Source organism: Python bivittatus, unplaced genomic scaffold, assembly GCF_059951505.1.
Source record: "Python bivittatus isolate LINGU-HERP-01145 unplaced genomic scaffold, Pbiv_v1 ctg000980_np1212, whole genome shotgun sequence".
Lineage (NCBI taxonomy): Eukaryota > Metazoa > Chordata > Lepidosauria > Squamata > Pythonidae > Python > Python bivittatus.
In genome coordinates, this window is record NW_028277125.1 from 53,320,897 (window position 1) to 53,343,289 (window position 22,393).

The 22,393-nt window shown below is 38.3% G+C and overlaps 1 protein-coding gene across 12 annotated transcripts in view; it reads right to left on the minus strand.

The window, feature by feature from the left end:
• ABLIM1 (actin binding LIM protein 1) overlaps positions 1-22,393 on the minus strand; it is a 217,252-nt gene that overhangs the window by 19,393 nt on the left and 175,466 nt on the right. For 7 of the 12 annotated variants that reach the window (XM_088131674.1, XM_025167016.2, XM_025167012.2 and 4 more), the window contains 3 exons: positions 11,393-11,497; positions 7,792-7,839; positions 2,527-2,673 (listed from right to left, as the gene is read on the minus strand). In XM_088131674.1, the coding sequence (XP_087987800.1) occupies positions 2,527-2,673; positions 7,792-7,839; positions 11,393-11,497 (300 nt within the window). The remainder of the gene's footprint in view (positions 1-2,526; positions 2,674-7,791; positions 7,840-11,392; positions 11,498-22,393) is intronic. The other 5 variants (XM_088131671.1, XM_088131670.1, XM_088131673.1 and 2 more) reach the window with 3 other exon arrangements.

The window sequence follows — 22,393 nt, forward strand, 5'->3', positions numbered from 1 at the left end:
ATTGTTTGCAGCAAGTCCTTTCATCACAGCTATTATTCTGGTGAAAATATCTTTCATCACTGCATTTCCAATATTGGAGTAATAATTTGACCCACAACCATTTTTATTTATTTCTTCGTTTATTTAAAAAATTGCTGTAATGAACTAACTTTTCCTAAAATGTTACATGTCAATCTCAAATGCTAAATTAGTCTGAAAGGTTACAGGTTAGGGTGTCTACAAACACACTAGCAAAAGATATTATGATGGTGACGCTATTCTGTACTGTTCCTTAGGCCAGATATATGCTGTTTCGAAAACAATAAATAATAATCAGAATTGGTTACTGGATAAATATTTGGATCTGGAAGCCTTGGATATAATAACTTGACATCAGGCTGCCCATACAGATGTACCTGGTGAAAATCCTATTAAACTCAACAAGATTTATTTCTGAGCAAACATGCATAGATTTTATTTCTGATTTTTAAGGACTGCTTTGATGAAAATGCAAACAAGTCAAAATAAAAAAAGAGTGGGCAGGGAAAAGTTCATTAAACCCATTTTTCTCTCCTCCCCAAAGTTAATTACTGAAAACTCTCCATAATTGAAGCTATTTTTCCTTATAAAAAACTATCACTGACAACTTGAATATACATATGCAAACAGAATTGAGGCCAAAGAAACTTTGCTTCTGGATCTGTAGCAGACATAAGTGACATTTTCAAAATAAATATATGGAAGGATTAGCAATTCACTTTAAAAATAAATAAATAGTCTATTTTTATAACAAACATATATTCTGTATTAGGACAATAAATGGCAGCCTGATCTTTCTTTCTTTCCTTTTCCCTTTTTGAGAACTATAAATCCTTTTTTGCTGTTATAATTCCCTCCTACTTTTAATTATGGTGATATCAATATATGATTTTAACAATCTCAATCTTTTATGGTAAATGTACTAACTTCACACACCTAACTGTGGTCAAAATTGGTCAGTTCAATATAGTTTGGTGTATGACAAGGAGCAGCAACTGATCTCATCTCAAGTTACTCTACATAATCCCAAGGACAATCAAATTACTGTGACATAAAAGACAGAAGATTCTACAACTGGCTTTTTGTCATCTTTGGATTTTTAAAAAAAGAAATAGTAATTTAAATAATTATATACATTCTTTCCTTTCATGACACCCCAAACCAGATTCCTGAGACAAACATCTTATGCTGTCTAATGGTAAGTTACACACTGCACAGGGCACACATAATTGTTTTTATCACCTAACATCTTGATACTACTGTCCTATTCCTTATCATTTTGTCTAATGGTAAATCAGTTGTGGAACAGCATGTATGGCCTAACCCATATTTAAATATTCAGATTTATAATATATACTATGAAAGTAAAATGTCACTAGGAGATGTCTTTTTCTTGCATGAAGCTGAGATATAATGCTGGCAGAAGAGAGAATGAATATGGTCCACTAAAATTGTCTCATATTGAATTCCTTAAAGAAGGAATACATGAATCATATTTCGTCTATGCAGCTAGGAACCAAATGATCAAACATAAACAAGATGTCATGGCACACAGGGTCTAAAATAATATTTAGAGAAATGAAACGTAGAATGGAAAATAAAGTTAAGAACTTTAAGGCATAAAAATGATACAATGGCGCCATAATAAATTTTGCTGCTTCAATGTTATTCATGCTGTTACTGTCAACAACAAGCCAAAAGAGACTGGTTTCAAGATGCGGCAGTGACTACACTGCACACCAATTCCAGGTAGAGAAGAGGACTGAACTGGCAGTGGACTTGTACTTCAATATTGGCAGTAGGCTGGCTTTCCTGAAGCCAGCAAACTAGGTTAAGGATTGCATTCAACTTTGTCTTCCAATATGTCAGCATTCATAGCTCATGGCTGATCATTGCTTGTTTGGATGAATTGTGTAGAAGGTGAACAGAGCAATGCATGAGAAGGTATAATGTATGTGTAACCTGGGCTGGATGCTTTACTCTGTGTGTATCCTTCGGGAGCAATATCTGTACACGCCAGTAGAAAGTGAGTAGGTGAGGCAACCAGTGAATCCAAGCCAGGAGGAAGTAAATGTTGGCACGAGATGCCAACTCTGAGGAATAGTTGTAACCAGTGGGGTTGGGCACTATATACTCTGGCGGTACCTTTGCTTTTTAAAACTCCTGTGCTAAAACCCTTAACACCTTTATAGATTCCAGGGAAGCCATTCAAATGAAGGGACTTCTAGTGAGGAGAATCTTGAAGCATCCACCCCTCTGTGATGTAGACTTTGGGGACTGAAATCCCCACAGGTAATTCTAATGCCATCAATCCTATAAAGTTGGTGACACTTCCTCACAACCCCAATATTAATGATATACTTAGCATAACACTCCTAAGAGATTAAGCAGTCAATGCAAAAAAGTTCAATACCCCCCGTTAGATGCTTTCCAGCATTCATAGCAGTCTAAATGTGCTTATTGATAGCAGGAAGCTGTGCATGGGTTTTCACATCACTTGTTTCATACCTACAGCCGCAAGTGAGGGAGGACCTGGCCAGTATTCTGTCTCAATCTTTGGAATCTCGTTGGGTGCTGGAGCATGGGCTGCTGGGAACTTGGAGGACTTGACGATATCATCAAAAGGCTTGTTCTGGGCTGCCAGAGCAGCTGCATCTAGATGGTAATTAGGGGAACTTAAAACTAGCCAATTAAATTGCTGTGTTATGGCCTACATTAATGCTATGGATCTTTTGTATTCCAAGTTCTCTTACAATTCACATATAAGTACTGTTTTTCACATTCTCTTTTAGTAACAGATGAAGTTCATCCAATGAGTCCCAATTTCTGTAATAAAATCCTGAGTTTCCTGAAAACTGCAGTTGTATGGTGCATACAAACAAAGCATTAAAACAAGAATCAAAGGGGGCATTTTTCTCCTGGACTGAGCCTCGTTCCCTCCTACACAGTGTAAATGAGGTACACAGAGCAATTCAAAAGCTGATTCAGCCATCAGTCTTGCCTGTCCCTCGTGTTTCATTCATTCATTCACTTATGAAATTTATTTATTCATTTAAATCAAAGGTCCTTTGGCAGGAACAAACTGGCCTTTCAAAATACCTTGCTGGGTGGCACAAAAGAAGGAAGGGGAAGAGATAGAGGTAGAGGGTGAAGGTGGAGTCCCTCGCAGAATGAAGCTCCTGACAAATTACCCGTGGCTCTTCACAAAAAACAGAAAATCTCCCCAGTTCTGATTTCAATGGTCCCTATTGCCTTATTTAAAAAATAATAATAAATGCACAATTAAAATCATGGCAATCTACAGTGTGTAAAGCCAGTGTCTCCAACAAATTCACAAAACTAGATTTCCCTAAGCTCAGTCCAATAGAGAAAATTGGTCATTCTCAGTGTGGTCCAATTATGTATATAATGCTAGATCTGTATGCAGCTTTTGAATGGCTGGGAATATGTAAGTTTATTGGAATAACAGAAGCTCTACACAGCAGCATTTTTAGTATAATAATGACAATAATGGTATTTTTCCCCATGTGTAGGGAATATACAGTATGTTCAACTTTTCTATGTTACGTCCTGGTCAATTCATTCATAAATATTTGCTCACAGGTCCAGAACTATAGATACATAACTGAAAGATAATTAACTGAATTTCTAGAATTTATGTCGGAATTGCCTATGAATTTTCATTTTAATTCCTTATATATCAGGATTCATTCAAACAACACAAATATCATTTAAAATCTGTTGGAATATTTAGAAGCAATACACTAAAGATGAAGTTAGGCCTTGACTATCTATAAGGAAGCATCACCATGAGATGCACCTAAATTGTGGTAAGGTCAGCATATCATTGGAACTATAATGTTATATTCAGTGCAGAAAAATGACAAAATTCCTGAAAGTTTTAATTAATCCCCTAACAGTTTTTAATTACACTATGTATGAAGCAAGTGGGGAAAAAAGATAAAAAGCATCTGAACAACAACAATAAAATAGAATAGTTCCAACATAGGCTGGTCTGTTGGGGGGCAAGTGGGACTTTTTCAGATGTCAGAGAATTTGAATCAACATATTTTCAGATGTCAGAGAATTATTTAAAGCACAGAAACCTGGTTTTGAATGTGTAAGCAAGATCTCTGAAGGCATACTTGCATCAGGAGAGATTTGCAGCACTTGAACATATTAAAATAATTAAAACAATAAAGGTAGTAATTCTGTTAAAATGAATGAAGCTTTATCAGTGCTCCTTTTTAAACAAGGAAGCTTTGCCCATCCTCTCTATTGTACACCTTTAAAATCTGACCAGTCCCTTCTCATTAAATAAATTCAAGTCCAAGAAAATTAAATAAATGGACTTTTAAAAACATGGCAAGAATAGCAATGAAAAAAGGTATGGTGTCCACAGCTCTGATGGAGTTCTACAACTTTTTTTTCACAATCTGTGAAAAGTTAAGACTTGTTCAAAACATGGATTAAAAATGAGCATGATTGTAGAGGGTTGTGGGAGTGTTGTTGCCTTGTTGGCAAATAGCTACTTAATTATTTTTGCCACTAAACATTATTTCTCTTCAGAGCCCCACTGTGCTTCAGTTGTACATGTTGCTGACAATTTGCATATTCGGTGGGATGGCTGCAAAGGAGAAAGCTATACTGCAAGTGAAACAGAATTCCTGATTGTTCTGGAATCTTGATTTCTGGGGCATCAAAACTTCTACTTACATCTCTTTGCAGCCATGATGTGCTGAATGATGAACATGAAGGATGAACCAGCAGCATGTTTTAACTCCTTCCCTTTCAGATTTCAGGTATGCCACGCACAGAGATATTTTGCAAGCAATATCCAACACAGACTACTCATAATCAACTTCTGAGAGCAGTAATCCATGCTCTGTCTGGGAAAGAAAGGATTGTATTTTCCTAGCTACAGACTAATGGATTGCAGATGTGTTGTGACCATAACATCCAAAAGTCAGCTGCAACTTCTGGATGTTATAATCTCAACACATCTGGGGAGCAGGAGTTTGAAGAAGGCTGGTATTTAAGAAAGAATCAACCAGAAATAGGTATTAATTTACTGACTATGTGAGAGAGAACTTTTGGGTATTTGTTTTTAAACTGTAGCAACGACTGCTCAGAAAAAATACAATCAACTTGGGGGGAAAAAAACTGGACTAGCAAAACAAATGGAAGCTGTCCCAGTGTCTGATGTACTTTCTTCCATTTCCAAGATAACATATTTTAGGAGAAATCCTTGAACAGTGATATAGTTTTAATGGATAAAAAGCAGCTACCTTGGCTCATTGCTTGACACTACAAAGGCATGACTTCAAACAATACTTACGTATTGGAATGGATGAGTTCAGTGGTAAAATATTCACAAGTTAATGGGAGATGAGATGACACAATAAAATCATAAAGAAATAAAAATAACATTATGAAAAAATGAAATGACAGGGTTAAAATTTAAAATAATATAATAAGACACTGTAATATAAATACAATGTAATGATCAGCATTTGCACTCAAGCAAACGAATCTTGTTATATTCTATATTCTGGAGGGCTTCATTTTTTCTAGGATTTTGATTTGCTCTAAATCTTTTTATGGAACCTTTATTTACTGAAACTTTATAATGGTCATTTCTACTGTATTTCCAGATGCCATGAAGAATGTATTTTCAAAAAAGAGAAAAATTAAACGCAATCCCTACAGAAAATATAGCAATAAGACCTTTGTTGTTAATTAGGAAAGTTTAACTTGAGGAATACTCTAGTGCATACTTTCTAAAATGAACACTGCTGGGACTTAAAACTGGAAATACCTTGGGTGTGCAAGAAGTAACAATGATTACTGACTGGGAAAAGGAAGGCACTTGAGGCAGATCTTTCTGTAAGCACTGCCTCACTGTACCTTCTCCAGCCAGGAGCAGTAGATGCAATCAGTCAATGTGGGATTCTCTTCTTTGACTCCTTTACATTCCCTTTTTGGGATTAGCTACCATGTCTCTAATTGATTATTCTCAGACTGTCATCACTTCCAGTTGCTGGTCCTTGTTCTCTCTCTCAATTCTGGTAATGGGATAGATATCATACTAGGCTCTTTATGGGCTAGAATAGTACATAATTTTTTTCCCCATTTACTTAGAATAAAGCTAGATTAGGTGTTTTAGGCTTTCTATCTAAATGTGATTTTCTAATAAAAATTTGTTATTTTTAAAAAGAAAAGCATTAGCTTCCAGAAATCCTTCTCTGAATTACTCTATTATTTTTATTTCTCCCTTACCAGCATATTCTGCTGTATATAGCTATTCCTACACTTGGCACATGTACAAATATACTGCCATTTGTGAGTTTAGATGACTTGCTGCTTGGCTTCAACTTGGAAAAGAGATTCTCATTAGTTACACTTCAGTTTAAGATAGGTCAAGCACAGCAAGACACAGTAGGGACAAGATGTATTCGTATGCCAGTTTTTTTAAAAACCAATAAGAGTTCCAGCAGAGATGGATTTGTTTGGCAGATGATGTCTCTTATTAGATACCTTTCCCATTGCTTTCCATATTCCTAAAGTGAATAATCTGTCTATATACAGTATTTGGAGGAGGAGGAGGGGGGGGAGGAAGAGGAGGAGGAGGAGGTGGGTATTTGTGTATTTTTTTAAAAAATATCTATTTTCCCAAGTCAACAGGAACTGAAGGCCTTTGAAAATATATTACTCTCAAGCTACCTCAGAATGTATAAGGTAGTTTGCAAGGGTAAGCTCTTAGCCAGTCCAGGATGGGAATCAGGGGAATTTAACTAGGGAACAAATTTGGCTGAGAATAGATCATTTTGCCAACACTTCTTCCATTAGGAATGGCACTGAAACTAGTCCAAGGTCTGGTTTATTTTCTTAGGCAGTCTGTTTAGCCAGGTGAAGTTAAGAGATGAGAGTTCAGAAAGGAGAACCACAGCAAGACACCGTCTTGTATGTATTTTTAAAAGAATGGCTCCGTGTGTGATCTCCAGACTGGTAACCATTATGGTTCTTAGGGCCAAAAATCTTCAGGAATGGGTGTTAATAAAATAAAATAAAATTAAAATTAAATTAAAATTGCTTTTAGAAATAGAGCAATAAAAACTCCAGCTGCAAACAAGGTAACTTGTATATGCAGTATATGCTTCTGAATTAGTAATATTTTAGGGTTTCAGTTAAGGTTGTCCCTTCAAATATTCTTAATTTGCCATGACCATTTCTAGAAATTCAAAAGCCAATCTAATATAGAGATTAAGTTGTTGGACCAAGTTTGGTTCTGTATAACCACAGAGCTCATTAGGTGACCGTGGGCCGCTCATGCTTCCCAGCCTATTGCACAAATTTTATTGTGGAGATAAGGCATTGTCAGTTTCTGGGACTAGTTTAAAAACAAATCCTTCTATTCTAATTTTTAAAGTGAAGTAAAGGCAGTTTGAAGTACTAAAATGAACACCAATGTACATTTTTGTGTCAAAGGGGGCCTGTGTAAATACAGTATATAATCATAATGGATTTGCATGCCATACGTAGCAAATGACAAATTAAAATACAGAGGCATATTAAGTATGCCTACATAATTCAAATCTATCTTATTTACATCAACACAGAGAAAGAAAAGAAAAAGAAAAAAAATAATAGTTTTGAAAAGTAAGCAATAACAATTAATATGAAAATTATATGATAATACTAAAGAATTGTATTATTATGTAGTATTTAATTATTTGATTGTCCCATTTTGAAGACAGAAAGAATAAAGTTTACCATGCTGTTTGTAGATAGGCGGTTTTCTATAAATATTGACTCCTTGATCTGTAAAAAAAAATAAAAAATAAAAAGCAGAGAAATATGAACAAATTTACATTTTCAATTATTTTGCAGGAAAGAGAAGAACAAAAACCCCAAACATAAAATTAATGGATGTTCCAAACCAAAGACTTGGCACATGAATCGAAAAACTGTGACACCAAAGTGGGAAGTGTCTTATGAAAGACACCCGCACTCACACAAACGTAGAAAAATATCACAGACAGATGATAAGAAATTTTTGACATTCGTGATTGGCCACGTGGGATGTTCCTAAGGTCTAAGCCCTTTTGCTTATATTCTTAGGGGGTTGTTAGTGAGATAAACATTTCAGGGGAAGTGTAATGAGGATGCCTCAGTTGGAGACAAGAATAATTTGCAAAGAACATAACCCATCATAACAACTGGGAAACTGGGCCACAGGAGCTCAATTTCTTCTCCAACCACACACATCAATGAGGTGCGTTTACACAGAGGTTTCAGAACTTGCTTCTGAAGTTCCCTTTTGAACTACAGCTACTTCCTTCAAGTCTATGTGGCACCTTAGAGAAGATTCTTGCCATGTTTCTTGGTTTGGACCTGAACCAGCTTACATTGCAAAAAGGTTATCTCCCCTTTCAGGAGAATTTTAGGGCAAATTTTCAAAGCTCCAAATTCCAATAGTTTTAAACAGGGTGTTTTTTTTTTAAAATGAGTTTGCTATAAAAGGAAAAGTCCCTATTGTGCTGAAATATAGAAAAACAAGAACCCTAACCATTATTGCATTGTGACAACACAAAGGGGATTCTTAGAAACTGTGCTGTAAAACCAAAATCACTCTTTGGCTTAAGAAATTCTCTCATCTATGTTTACTCACCAACCAGAGAAAAATGGGAATGCTATCGAGTCTATTCCTATCTCAATCCCATACATGCTTACACAGAAGTAAGCACGACTGTGTTTAGTGGAGCTTATTTCTAAGTATGCATATGATTACAGAAAGCTGTATGCATTATATAGTACAGCATTCTTATATTAGACAGCTTGTTGCAAATTAATTAACATGGCCAATCAAAAACTTGGAAATTATAAAAATGATGTTAATAGCTATTATGAAGGGCAATCATTAAAAGCTGTGTTCGCTCCAGAGATTTCAGAAAAATTTCTCACTACCTGCCTACACCTCTTTTGTACACTAAGCAATGCCACTATCTTATTTTTTTATTTATAAGATTCCCAATTTTCCTATGAGAGCTCAAGAGAGCTGACAGCACTCTTTCTTCCATTTTTTCCCCACAACAGCCCTCTGAGGTAGGTTGGGTTAAGCAGTAGTATTGGCTCAAAGTCACATAGTCAGATTTGGAGTCCCCTAAGCATGCACTGGAAATCGATGGCTGTGAAGTTAAATGCTCTGTTGAAAGCAGGTCTATTTCTGTGCTTAAAGAGTTACAATCATAGTTATCACTAGAAAAATATAATTGACATGTTTAACAGCAAATATCCCTAAAATTATAAAGGGACTGGCACATAGCTTCCTTCTCTCTTCCAAGCACTTTGAAACAAGAAAGCTCTGTGATACACTAATTTACCACATGTAACAGGGTCACTTCATGCTGGCAAGGATATTTATCTTTGGATAATATCTAGGGAATGGTACATAACGGATAGTTTTCTTCATTTAAGGAACTTTAGATAAATGATCTGCTTGCCAACAATTTATTCTTCCAAAAAAATTATCTTTTACCCTAAGATATGACCATCTCTAAAAGTATTCCCAGTATCAGCAGTGGATATTGTATAGTCCTGTAACAGCCAGATTAAATGTATGCAAGACTGAAAGTTGGGCTGTACTACTAGAATTCATTTGAGCTCTTGACTCCAACCTCTTGGGATGTGCAGGAATCCATTCTTGAAATATAGCTTCATAGCGGGAAGAAAGCTATTGGAGCAGGGAATTCCCAGATATAATCAAAAGGTTATGGTCCATGCCATAAGGCTTAGTTTTATATGCTGTCCCAGAGCTTTAGATACAGCCTTCTGACCCTTCTAAATGTTGGCTGGAAAATATTAAATATTCTTAATTAATTTCATTCATTTAAATCAAATATAGTTCTTGTCCTGCTCTGTCCATCCTTTTGTCCTATTCTACTAACCATTTGGAGTGCAATCTCCCCATAGACCATACCAAGTCTGTGAATGGTTAAAGTAACTGTGACCCCTTGTCTTACAGCTCTCCTCGCACAGCAGTTCTGACGTGAAAGGGCAACATGAGTTGCAGTGAAAGGTGGCAAATGGGACATGTCAGAAAGCTGATCACTGCTGCCATGTGCCATGGGTGCTCCATAGTTGTGCCAGCCTGCCAGTTTTCCTCTTAGGGATTCTTGGAATAATGAGAGAGACAGCAATGCTGACCAAGAAGGGAGTCCTGCAGTCCTAAGTACTTCAGGAACACCTTCTATCTATCTGACATTTAAATAATATGCCTACAATATTATTTATAAATAGTTGTTGGGTTATATTAAATTAGGTATGCAAAGGTACAGGGAAAGAACTAGAGTATCAATACATCAAATCTAAATAGAAAGTTATTTTGGCCTCTAGACATATCTCTATTGACTGAGAATTATAAATCACAGGGAGTATTAATTCATGTGGAGAGGAGGCAATCAACCTGCCACACTGAGTCACAGGATGCAGCTGTGTACCACAGGAGACAAAAGCTATCTACATATTAATTTGAAGGGTTTTACTGGAAGATTCATGTTCTTTTTTAATTATGTACCAATTGGTGGCTGCTAATCAGAAGACAAACAACATGGATATTCCATGTTCCTAATAACAGCAAAAAGGCTAATACCATAAGAATGGAAGGATACCCCTTCTTTTTCAATTATACAATGATATCAAGAACTTACCTCTATATCGATATTGATAAAGCATTCTGTTGCCATGAGGTTTTCAATGGAGGCCTATTTAGATGTTTTGTCTCTTTATACCACCGTGTTTAGTTAATTTCCCATTTTTTCTAAGACTATGTAAACCAATCAATTGCATAGTATGATATGAACATATACATAAGGCTAATTGAATAATCTAAGAGAGATGATATTCATGTAAATTCTTCCTTTCACTATCCTTAGTTTTTTTTTCTTTTGCAAATTTATAAGAAAAGCTGATCATGTTTACTTACTGTACTTTCAAGTATGCTTAGGACCACATCCTGTATCCTGTTCTTTCTTAAAAATACTAACCAATAGGTCAAATCTCTATGGTGTAATTCTGATTTAAGCAAGAAGAGACTTGGGCCTTGCACTAAACTAAACCACTGTGTATCGCTGTCTTCTCGATGCTATAATTTGGAGAAATATTCAATTTTGTAACTAAAAACCTCCCCATATCCAGCATTTTCTAACTCTTCCCCAAATAAACGAACATGTCTGGATCTCAAACCAATTCAGGGTATACCCCAAGTTCAAAAAAACGAAACAGCATGCAGTGATGGAGACAAAAACAAAGGGTTACAAAGGCTACTACAGTCTACACTTGGACAGGACACCAAGACACATAATGCCACTCCTACCTGGAACATGGAAATGTTTAGGGGCCTGAGCGTAAGTTGGTGTTAGAGGGCGACTGTCGGGCCGATAAGGGGCAGGGGAATTCCGACCGCTGGACGGCTCATTGCCTCCAATGAGGAGAATGGAAAAAACAAACAAACAAACAAACAAACAAAACAAAGAGAGCAGTAAAGAAGCAGGCATAAGTCAAAACCCAACCAAAAGTCAATGGCAAGGGAAAACCAGAGAAGGAAAAACAAGCGAAAATATATACAGGGGGGTTAAGAAATGTGGCTAGTATTGGAAGGCACTGCTATTATGTATTAAAGGAGTCATTCACCTCAGGCTGGAATTTGGCTAACTCGCTCATTCATTCATATCCACCGCATGCGTAAGGGTACCATGCATTTAAATTACATGGAGGAGGTGTGAAAAGGAATGGAAAAAGTTGGTATTACTGGAGTTAAATGTTTCAGTATACAAGTCACAGCATTTGGCAAAATCATTGCTAGGCAAACTGCAAATCAAGTTGGTTTCCAAGTTAATTCTCATGCAAAAGAAGCTCTCATACTTAAAATGATCTCACATGAAAAATGAGCAAAGAGGCTACAAGTTATTCCAGTTAATGTCTGGTGCAGTTGTTCATTCCTTATTTAAACCACATTACTCCTCATTGGAGATACATTTTGTTCAATTGGAGAATCATCTCCAGATAAGCTTCTGGGGAAGGAAGGCTGGCCCAAACATTTTCTTGCCTGAGACAGAAGAGTAAATGCTGTGAGTCCTTCTCCCCTCTTCCCCATGTCAAGGCACATATATGATTAGTACTTAAAGCAGAAAATATCACAAACATATTTTATTGGAAAGATACAGATATAGATAGATAGATATAGTTGCTACCCCGTTTTACTGGAGATATCTGTTATCTGTATCTGTATCTATATCTAATCTCTCTGTATCATTGCTACCCCATTTATGACACCCAAATGAACTGTGCCTAATGGTAAGGCTAGCTCTAAAAAACGCATGGAGGAAAGAACAACAAGGAAGTGTTTGAGTAGCAGTTTTTGAAGCTTTGTGGAGAAAATGCACAGCTAGCTTTCCTCTCCTGTCAACTGCATGGCTAATTCTAGTGATGCAGTCACTTGGAAAAAGTGTAGGTACAAAATTGCAGATGAACCAGTAATGTCCTCTTTGACCTCAAGCATGTTTAGATTTCAGAATCTTTCATGGCCAGCTACATGAAAGAGTTCCTTGTCTTCATGAAGAAGATCACTGCAAATAATAAAGTCCCCCAACTTCTGGCTCACAACAGGATTTATTGATTGACTGATTGCACAGATATACTTTTATTTATTTATTTATTTAAAACATTTATATATCCACCCATCTTGTACAAAACTCTGGGCAGCTCACCACCACCAGTTAAAATAACATCTGTGCACAATAAAAATATTAAAACCACAAATATTAAAACCTGGCACCACAGTTAAACTTTCACTTGCAGTCCACCATGAAGTCTTCTCTTCAGTCTCATCCTATCCCAGCTTTTGGAGGAAAAACCAGGTCTTAAGTGCTTTTCAGAAGGTATTAAGGGGTGGGAGTCTGCCAAAGCTCAGGGGGAAAGGTGTTCCATAGGACAGGGGCAGCCACAGAAAAGTACTTCCGATGGGGAAGGGACTAGGAGCGTGCCCACCCTACCCAATCTGGTAGGACAGGCAGATGTTCTTAGGGAGAATTCTTAGGTCCTGTGCCATATAAGGCTTTAAAGGTAATAACTAGCACCTTGAATTACACCCAGAAGGAAACTGGAAGCCAGTGCAGCTTGTGCAACAGGGCTGTAACTTGGGTAAATCTAGGGGCACCCATCACTGCACACGCCATCACATTCTGGACCAGTTGTAACTTCCAGGTGGTCTTCAAGGGCAGCCTCATGTAGAGCATTTTGCAGTAATCCAAATGGGAAGTGACCAAGTCATGAGTGACCGTGAGCAAGGCCTCCCAGTCCAGGAAGGGGCACAATTGGTGCACGAGACAAATCTGTGCAAAGGCCTCCCCAGCCATGGCTGCCACCTGCTCCTTGGGCAGGAGCCATGAGTCTAGGAAGACCCCCAAATTCCACATCAGCTCAGTCCGGGGGAATGCCACCTCATACAGAGTCAAAGATGAAGTATCACCTGGGCCTGGGGAGCCAAAAACCCAGAACAACTCCATCTTGCCAGGGTTGAGTCGAAGCCAGTTTCTCGCCATCCAGACCCTTACAGCCTCCAGGCACTCAGCCAGCACAACAGCATGACTTGTCTGGCTAGGGGTGGAGATGTATAACTGGGTATCATCAGCATACTGATGATACTGTACCCCATGCTGTTGGATAACCTCCCCCAGCAGTTTCATGTAGATGTTAAAGAGAAGAGGTGAAAGACTCAAGCCCTAAGGCACCCCACACTGCAAGGGCCTAGGGCTCAACCTCTTCTCCCCCACCAACACCGACTGGAACCGGCCATGGAGGAAGAAAGAAAACCACTGTGGCACAGTGCCTCCCACTCCCAACCCCCAAAGCTGGTCCAGAAGGATGTCATGATTGATGGTATCGAAAGCCACTGAGAGGTCCAGGAGTGCCAGAATGGTTGCATCACTCCCATCCCAAGCTCTCCAAAGGTCATCTACAAGTGTGACCAATGCTGCTTCAGTGCTGTGCCCTGGCCTGAACCCAGATTGAAAAGGATCCAGATGATCTGCTTCATCCAGAATCCTTTGTAGCTGCACGCCAACCACATTCTCAACAACCTTCCCTAAAAAAGGAAGGTTGGAGACTGGACGGAAGTTGTTTAGCACTGTTGGGTCCAGGAATGGCCTCTTGAGAAGGAGTATCACCCCCTCCTGCAAAGAGGCATTAACCACCGCTTGGATCCAATCACGTGTCACCTCCTGAGAGGCCTTGACTAACCAAGAAGGATATGAGTCCAGAACACAGGGGGCCAAGCTCACAGTCACAAGGATCCTGTCCACTTCCTCAGAATCAACCAGCTCAAACTCCTCCCAGATAACAGGGCTCAGACATGTCTTCATCACTTCCAAAGGATCTGCCCAGCCAAAGTCCAACTTCAAGTGAAAATGAGCAACTTTATCTGACAGATCCCAAGAATATTCCTCACAGTGGCCTTGCTGGGCTCCCCCAGCTCCTCTTTATCCAGGAGGGACCTAGCCACCCAAAACAGAGCTGCTCGGCAGCTATCTGCAGATGCAATAAGGGTGGTGAAGTAAATACACTTCGCCACCCTTATCACCACAAGGTAAGTCCTAATATAGGCTCTTACCTGTGCTCGGTTGGCCTTATTCTTTGTCTTCCTCCAGTGGCACTTTAGGTGTCTCTTGTGTTGCTTCATTTACTGGAGCTTCTCAGTAAACCATGGTGCTCTACGAGATCCACGTACACAGAGAGTCCACACAGGCGCGATTCAGTCCATGGCCCCCATCACCTGCTCATTCCAAACTGTGACCAGGGCCTCTGCCAAGCTGTGTACCAGAGTTTTGGGAAAAACCCCAAGCTTCCTCTGAAATCACACTGGGTACATCAGGCATCTGGGGTGAGCCGATTAAACAGGCTCCACCTCCCTGCGGTGGGGAGCAGCTATAGAGAACTCTAGGGCCAAGAGAGCGTGATCTGTCCATGGCAAGGGACAGATGTTAATGTCCCCAAAATCCAGATCATGATGCCACTGCCCTGAGGCAAACACCAAGTCTAATGTGTGACCCCTCTGTATGAGTAGGACCATGAATAAGTTGGACCAGGTCCATGGCTGGCATGGTGGCCATGAACTCCTGGGCTACCTCAGACTCTGGGCCCAGAGAAGGCAAGTTGAATTCCCCAGAACCATAAAACTGGGGAACTCCACTGCCAACCCATACTCCTGGAGTATACTCCTGGAGTATAGTATAGCTAGGTTATCACAGTTGTCTCTTGAAAAAAAAAACTTGATGAATAAAAAGATCTTCAATAGGTGCCCAAATGTAACAAAGATAATGGTAGATGTAGAGAGAAGTTATAGATAATAGATCCTAGGGAGAATTCATGTTTTAAGTGTTACTCTCTGATCCTATTCCTAAATAACTTATGACATTTGAATGCAAAACTTGAAATTTGAGGCAAGGGAGAACTAGGATGCTGGGAAAAAAGTCCTACTCTACAGTATTCAGTTTTTAGTTCACCTATCCCAGATGCTCAAAGTCAGTAAAACATTTGCCAAGCATCATTGTAGCTTTTCAAAGAAATGGATTAATACAATCTGGCAGCAAAACACCTAAATTATTAATAACCTACAGTTATTAATGAATATAAATTGATCAAAGAATACACATAATATCTTTCAGTATAGTACATTTAAAACATGTTATGGTAGCCTCCCTATTATCAAGATCTGGTAGATCTTAATAATTTTAATTATAGCCTATTCATGTATTGTTGTTGTTCAGTCGTTAAGTCGTGTCCGACTCTTCGTGACCCCATGAACCATATTGCGCCAGGCCTTCCTGTCCTTCACTGCCTCCCTGAGTTTGCTCAGTTTCATGCTCATTGCTTCAGTGATGCTATCTAACCATCTCATCCTCTGCCGTCCTCTTCTCCTTTTGCCTTCAATCTTTCCCAGCATCAGGGTCTTTTCCAAAGACTCCTCTCTTCGCATTCATGTATATAGTATGCCAATAAAAATAACAGCTATCAAAAATCCTAAATAGATCAGATTTTATATGCCAAATGGAAGAAAAACATTTAACAGACAAAATGGATTAAATTGGGGTTAACATGCAACTTTCAGATCTGTATGATTCTCCTACCCAATAAGTATTTGCCTTTTATCCAAAAAGTAGAAATGAGCAATCAATATTTGATCACACACAACAACACTGGCAGTTCACCAAGTGTGGTGTGTGTTTTAATGATTGTAAAGTTAGCATTTTATTATCTTTGTCATTTGGATCTCCAATAGATTGTTTCTTAAATGTTCTATATAGAAATATGCAAATTGACAGTAATATTTATGCTAAAAAAGGGTTGAAAATGCACTGATAACAAATATTTAATGGAAAGGACATACAAACTTTGACTCTTGATTAAAAGCAACAATGTTTTGATATAGACTAAGTCGTATATTTGTAGTTTTGAGCAATGCCCGCAATGAATGGACTGTTAAATAATGCAGTCAAAATAACCTGTCAGTGGGCAACTGCAACTTAAAAGCATTAAAGATGGTGTGACGCTTTGTTTTAAAAAGCCAAAAAACCAAAACCAAAAAAACCCCAGATCTACCAAGGATGCGGCTGATGAGAAAGCTGAGAAATGGCATTCCTAGGTAGTGTGAGAGGAAAAATGCTAGTGGCCTAAAACTTATTTTAATATAGATATATGTTGCTTAATCACATTTAATAATAAAAGCAAGGGCTAGCTTGGAGATGACCCTTGGGGCAATGACAGGAAATAAGTAAGACTTGAAAAACTAAAGCAAACTGTTAAATAAGCAAACTTGTTGATGGGAACAGATGTGACAGGGACAGAGGGAACAGGAAAGTGTGGTGAAATTAGCCCTGGGAACGTTATGAAAATCCTGAGAGTCATGATTGTGCTTTGCGGTTTTAAAGGATAAAAAGGATTGCACCTAAGTGAACGGGACCACTTGGTCAAGCTGTCTACCTGACAGCTCGGTCCGGTTGGTCCGCATTGCAATGTGTATCTAAGTAAGTACCTTGTATGTCATTGATTGCATTTTGCTTGCTTACTGAACTAACTTTTAATAAAGCTTTTAGAACTTTGAAGTGACTTGTTTTATGGTGTGTCTGTTTCCCGTGTTTAATGTGGTTTTTCCCTGACAGTAGAATGAAGCAGCATCTGAAAAATGTAAAAGGAGAAATTCATGTAGGGGAATAATATGTAAAAAAAGTGGGGGGAAACAGGAAAATAAAGCAAAACGATAGTATAAAAACTTAGTGCTGATTCTTAGCATTAAATTAACAAGAGTCTCATGACAGAGGGATTTCATAAAATGAAATCTGTGACATAATTGGTCCTTGTGTTAAATAAACTTAATATCTACTATCAGTGGAGCCACATTTTCTGCCTCTGATCAATTATTTTTGTGATTTTTAAAATCTGCATGTAAAAAAAATCTCATATTTTATTTGTCTATTTATTCATTTACTTTATATGGCTGCCCATCTCAAGTTAATGACCCTGGGTGGTTAACAATGTTAACAATACATACATACACAGAGAGAGAGAGAGAGAGATAGACAGAGAGACAGACAAGACAGACAGGAAAAACAAAAACAACAGAAATAAAACAGCAATGGTTGCTGCCGCTATAAAACAGGGTGGTTCTTTGGATTTTGCCTTCTCATTACCCACTAGTTTAGAAAATGGAGCTGTGTATAAATACTTAGAAGAATGTTAAATATAACTTTAATTTGCAATATTTAAATTTATAGAGAAAAATGTGATTTAGCCATTGATTTTCACCTGTGGTCAGTTGTTTTTAATGCTGTTGTCAGGTAGAAGGGTGGAATATAAATATTTGTATTTAAAAATTAAGATCAGCTTAATTGTGTATTGCCAGGTCTCTTTGGTGCAGTATATATGTTGTTAACATGGAAGCCACAAGCTTTTCCAGTTCTTCATGTTTAGCAAATACTTACTTCAGGAACAGCTTCCTTTTGTATTCCTCCACTTGGCTCATATATTATCATGGGAAAAAAGAAGTTGTTCCTGTAGCATTCAAATCCTTTTCCTATCCAGTTCTTGATGACCACCAGCCAGCACTTGCTTTGATAGATTCTATCACTTGGCTCTGCAGCATGGCTCATGGGGGCACCAATTTGCATCAGATAATTTTCTTGATGCCTGCCAGACTCCTCCCACATACATCTTTCCAGGCTTCTTGTCTCCAGCACTAAAAACAAAACCCTCTGAGATGGTGTCAGACATCACCAGTAGATATGAGTTTCCTAAGGTTAGGAATCATAAAGCCTGGATTTACTGGACATGTTTAGTTTCCTTCTAGACAGACATTCTTCTACAAAGGTTGAGGTTGATGGGGTAAGAGACTAATGTTTCTCATATTTTAAATACATTTGAAAAAACTGCACAAGCCAAATTTTACACCTGTGACATTCCACAACTAAGCTAAAGTAATCTTGGTTTCAAGTTCACACTGGATATGACACAACATTGATTCAGGAGTAGAGTCTAACATACATCGCCACTATTATGATGATTTGTCCAGAAGCACACAAATAGTTCCTTAGTTAGAACAGCACACAACATATTTTGGAATATTGTACTTCAAGTTTAAAATACAGTGGGGCAAAAAAGTATTTAGTCAGCCACCAATTGTGCAAGTTCTCCCACTTAAAAAGATGAGAGAGGCCTGTAATTTTCATCATAGGTATACCTCAACTATGAGAGACAAAATGAGAAAAAAATCCAGAAAATCACATTGTCTGATTTTTAAAGAATTTATTTGCAAATCATGGTGGAAAATAAGTATTTGGTCACCTACAAACAAGCAAGATGTCTGGCTCTCACAGACCTGTAACTACTTCTTTAAGAGCCTCCTCTGTCCTCCACTTGTTACCTGTAGTAATGGCACCTGTTTGACCTTGTTATCAGTATAAAAGACACCTGTCCACAACCTCAAACAGTCACACTCCAAACTCCACTATGGCCAAGACCAAAGAGCTGTTGAAGGACACCAGAAACAAAATTGTAGACCTGCATCAGGCTGGGAAGACTGAATCTGCAACAGGCAAGCAGCTTGGTGTGAAGAAATCAACTGTGGGAGCAATAATTAGAAAATGGAAGACATACAAGACCACTGATAATCTCCCTTGATCTGGGGCTCCATGCAAGATCTCACCCTGTGGGGTCAAAATGATCACAAGAACGGTGAGCAAAAATCCCAGAACCACACGGGGGGACCTAGTGAATGACCTGCAGAGAGCTGGGGCCAAAGTAATAAAGGCTACCATCAGTAACACACTATGCCGCCAGGGACTCAAATCCTGCAGTGCCAGATGTGTCCCCCTGCTTAAGCCAGTACATGTCTGGGCCTGTCTGAAGTTTGCTAGAGAGCATTTGGATGATCCAGAAGAGGATTGGGAGAATGTCATATGGTCAGATGAAACCAAAGTAGAATGTTTTGGTTTAAACTCAACTCCTTGTGTTTGGAGGAGAGAGAATGCTGAGTTGCATCCAAAGAACACCATACCTACTGTGAAGCATGGGGGTGGAAACATCATGCTTTGGGGCTGTTTTTCTGCAAAGGGACCAGGACGACTGATCCGTGTAAAGGAAAGAATGAATGAGGCCATGTATTGTGAGATTGTGAGTGAACACCTCCTTCCATCAGCAAGGGCATTGAAGATGAAACGTGGCTGGGTCTTTCAGCATGACAATGATCCCAAACACACCGCCCGGGCAACGAAGGAGTGGCTTCGTAAGAAGCATTTCAAGGTCCTGGAGTGGCCTAGCCAGTCTCCAGATCTCAACCCCATGGAAAACCTTTGGAGGGAGTGGAAAGTCCGTGTTGCCCAGCGACAGCCCCAAAACATCACTGCTCTAGAGGAGATCTGCATGGAGGAATGGGCCAAAATACCAGCAACAGTGTGTGAAAACCTTGTGAAGGCTTACAGAAAACGTTTGACCTCTGTCATTGCCAACAAAGGATATATAACAAAGTATTAAGATGAACTTTTGATATTGACCAAATACTTACTTTCCACCATGATTTGCAAATAAATTCTTTAAAAATCAGACAATGTGATTTTCTGGATTTTTCCCCCCATTTTGTCTCTCATAGTTGAGGTATACCTATGATGAAAATTACAGGCCTCTCTCATCTTTTTAAGTGGGAGAACTTGCACAATTGGTGGCTGACTAAATACTTTTTTGCCCCACTGTATGTGTAGAAAGATGCAAATGGGAGACGAGCTAACAGGAAAAGAAGTAAATTAAAATGGAAGGTCAAAAGCAGAACTTCTAAAACAAGCAAAACAAAGTATCATTAAGTGCTTGGTAATTAAGCAGGATCAGTATTTTCTGTTATAACGTCATGACCTGCAGGGAAATCATTTGGAGAATTCTGACTGAACCTCGGAGCTCCCCAGCTGCTCAGCACACTGATCCTAGGTTTGAGGGACCAACTCAGTAGTTAAGTGTTCCTAATTTGAAAGTACCTGGAAAGAAGATGGATCCTGTTCTCACAACACCTCTAGGGAAATAATTCTAAACAATGGAAACTACAGTTAAAGTGTATCAGTGAATATCCTGTTATTGATTTTTTTTCAGTGTTAGCAAAGATCATTTAGTGACCAAATATGTATCCTAATGACCTTAGGATATGTGGTTGACAGCATCCTATTTCTCATTTTTTTTAGTTGGGTGAAAAGAATTCCTAGGAATTCCTTATATTTTGGGGTGTGCAATGTAAGTATTATGAAACCACTGAGCATATTTGCAAAATCAATGCTAGGTTCACAACCATCACTATTAGCAAAGTGTAGAAGCAAGTTGTCAAGCAGCACAAGTTGAAGCTGCCAGTGAGTATGGACTGAGAGATGAGAAGAAAGTAACACTTAGTCACTGACACTCACACTCATTCTTACAAATCTTTGAAGTACCTAAAACATACAGAATCCAGTTAGTATTCTTCCACCAGATTTTTTACACCAGTGAATTAGGAATGGAGCAATCTCCCAAAATGTATCAGCAGATTTGGAGGGCATGGCAGGACTTTGTTCTACTAATGGAGATCTTTCATTATGGTGAAGGACCTCTAATTTAATTCCACTTAATTCGCCTAGATACATATATTTCCCTCCCCACCCCCTGAATTTGAAATGCCAACCCAAACCACAAATTCCATCTTCCAGATAGATTTATATTTCAGGAAATGATAACTATGAGTTGATCTTTAATGAAGCTTTGCCATGACAGATTTAAAAGAGCCAGTAGGAGGGAGAATGCCTTAGAAAGCATGAGATAAACATGGAAATGTAGAACTAGAGTTTGTGCATCAAGTGCATGCAAATATGAGCTGTGCCTTTGTTTTTAAGGGACCTCATGACTAAAACCAAGTGAGAAGAAAGGTTGTAATTGTATTTTATACTAGCAAAATTAGGAGATTGAGATCTACGTATACTGATATATTTATTTCACATAAATTGTTTCATTTGCTTTTGGAAGGCATGCATTTAAAACTTGTTTCCCTTTTATTAATTAAGCCAATTCTACTGTTTAACCACTCCTGAGTAAGTAATGCTGAATAAAGGGACTAGGTGATGCAATAGTTTTTAAGGAGAACTAGAGTTCTGTACAGGAAGACCAAAGTGGTAGATGGAGCAAGAGAACTGGAAGAAAATCAGAAAATTCTCAGAGTGTAGCTATTATGTAAGTTAAAGGTATTACATCAGTCTCAGACGATGAAATGTTGTACGACTGACCACTTCACAGTGTGAAGGGTCATAGTTTTGTGTTAGAATACATGTTTCCCATAAACAAATTCACAGGTTTCCTTTTGAAACTTCCACGTACAGCTGAGAAAACCTCTTGACTGAAATGCTAGAGAGCCACTGACAATTGCTATAGACAAGATATAAAGCAGCTTTCTACCTTGGGGATTTAAATTTGCAATTTAAGCATGCTCCATTATTCAGATCGCAAGTATGTGGGATGAAAGGGCACATTTAAACATAGTGTTCATCCCAAAAGTTTGAGACAACATTTTCTTGGGACTTTGTAATCTAGGAAACTGTCCTTTTATACAAACATACGTATGTATGTATGTAAACCTACACTGAAAGCTAGTATATATGCAAGATATCCTTAAGCTTCATGCTAAACTGGTACGTGGTCTGGGAGTTTAAGTTTAGGAAAATGTGAAGCATGTCAATGTGTTTGAAAAGAGATATGAACTTACAATGATAGTTTCCAAATTGAACTCCAAAGATGATAAATATCTCAGTTTTCAAACAGTCAC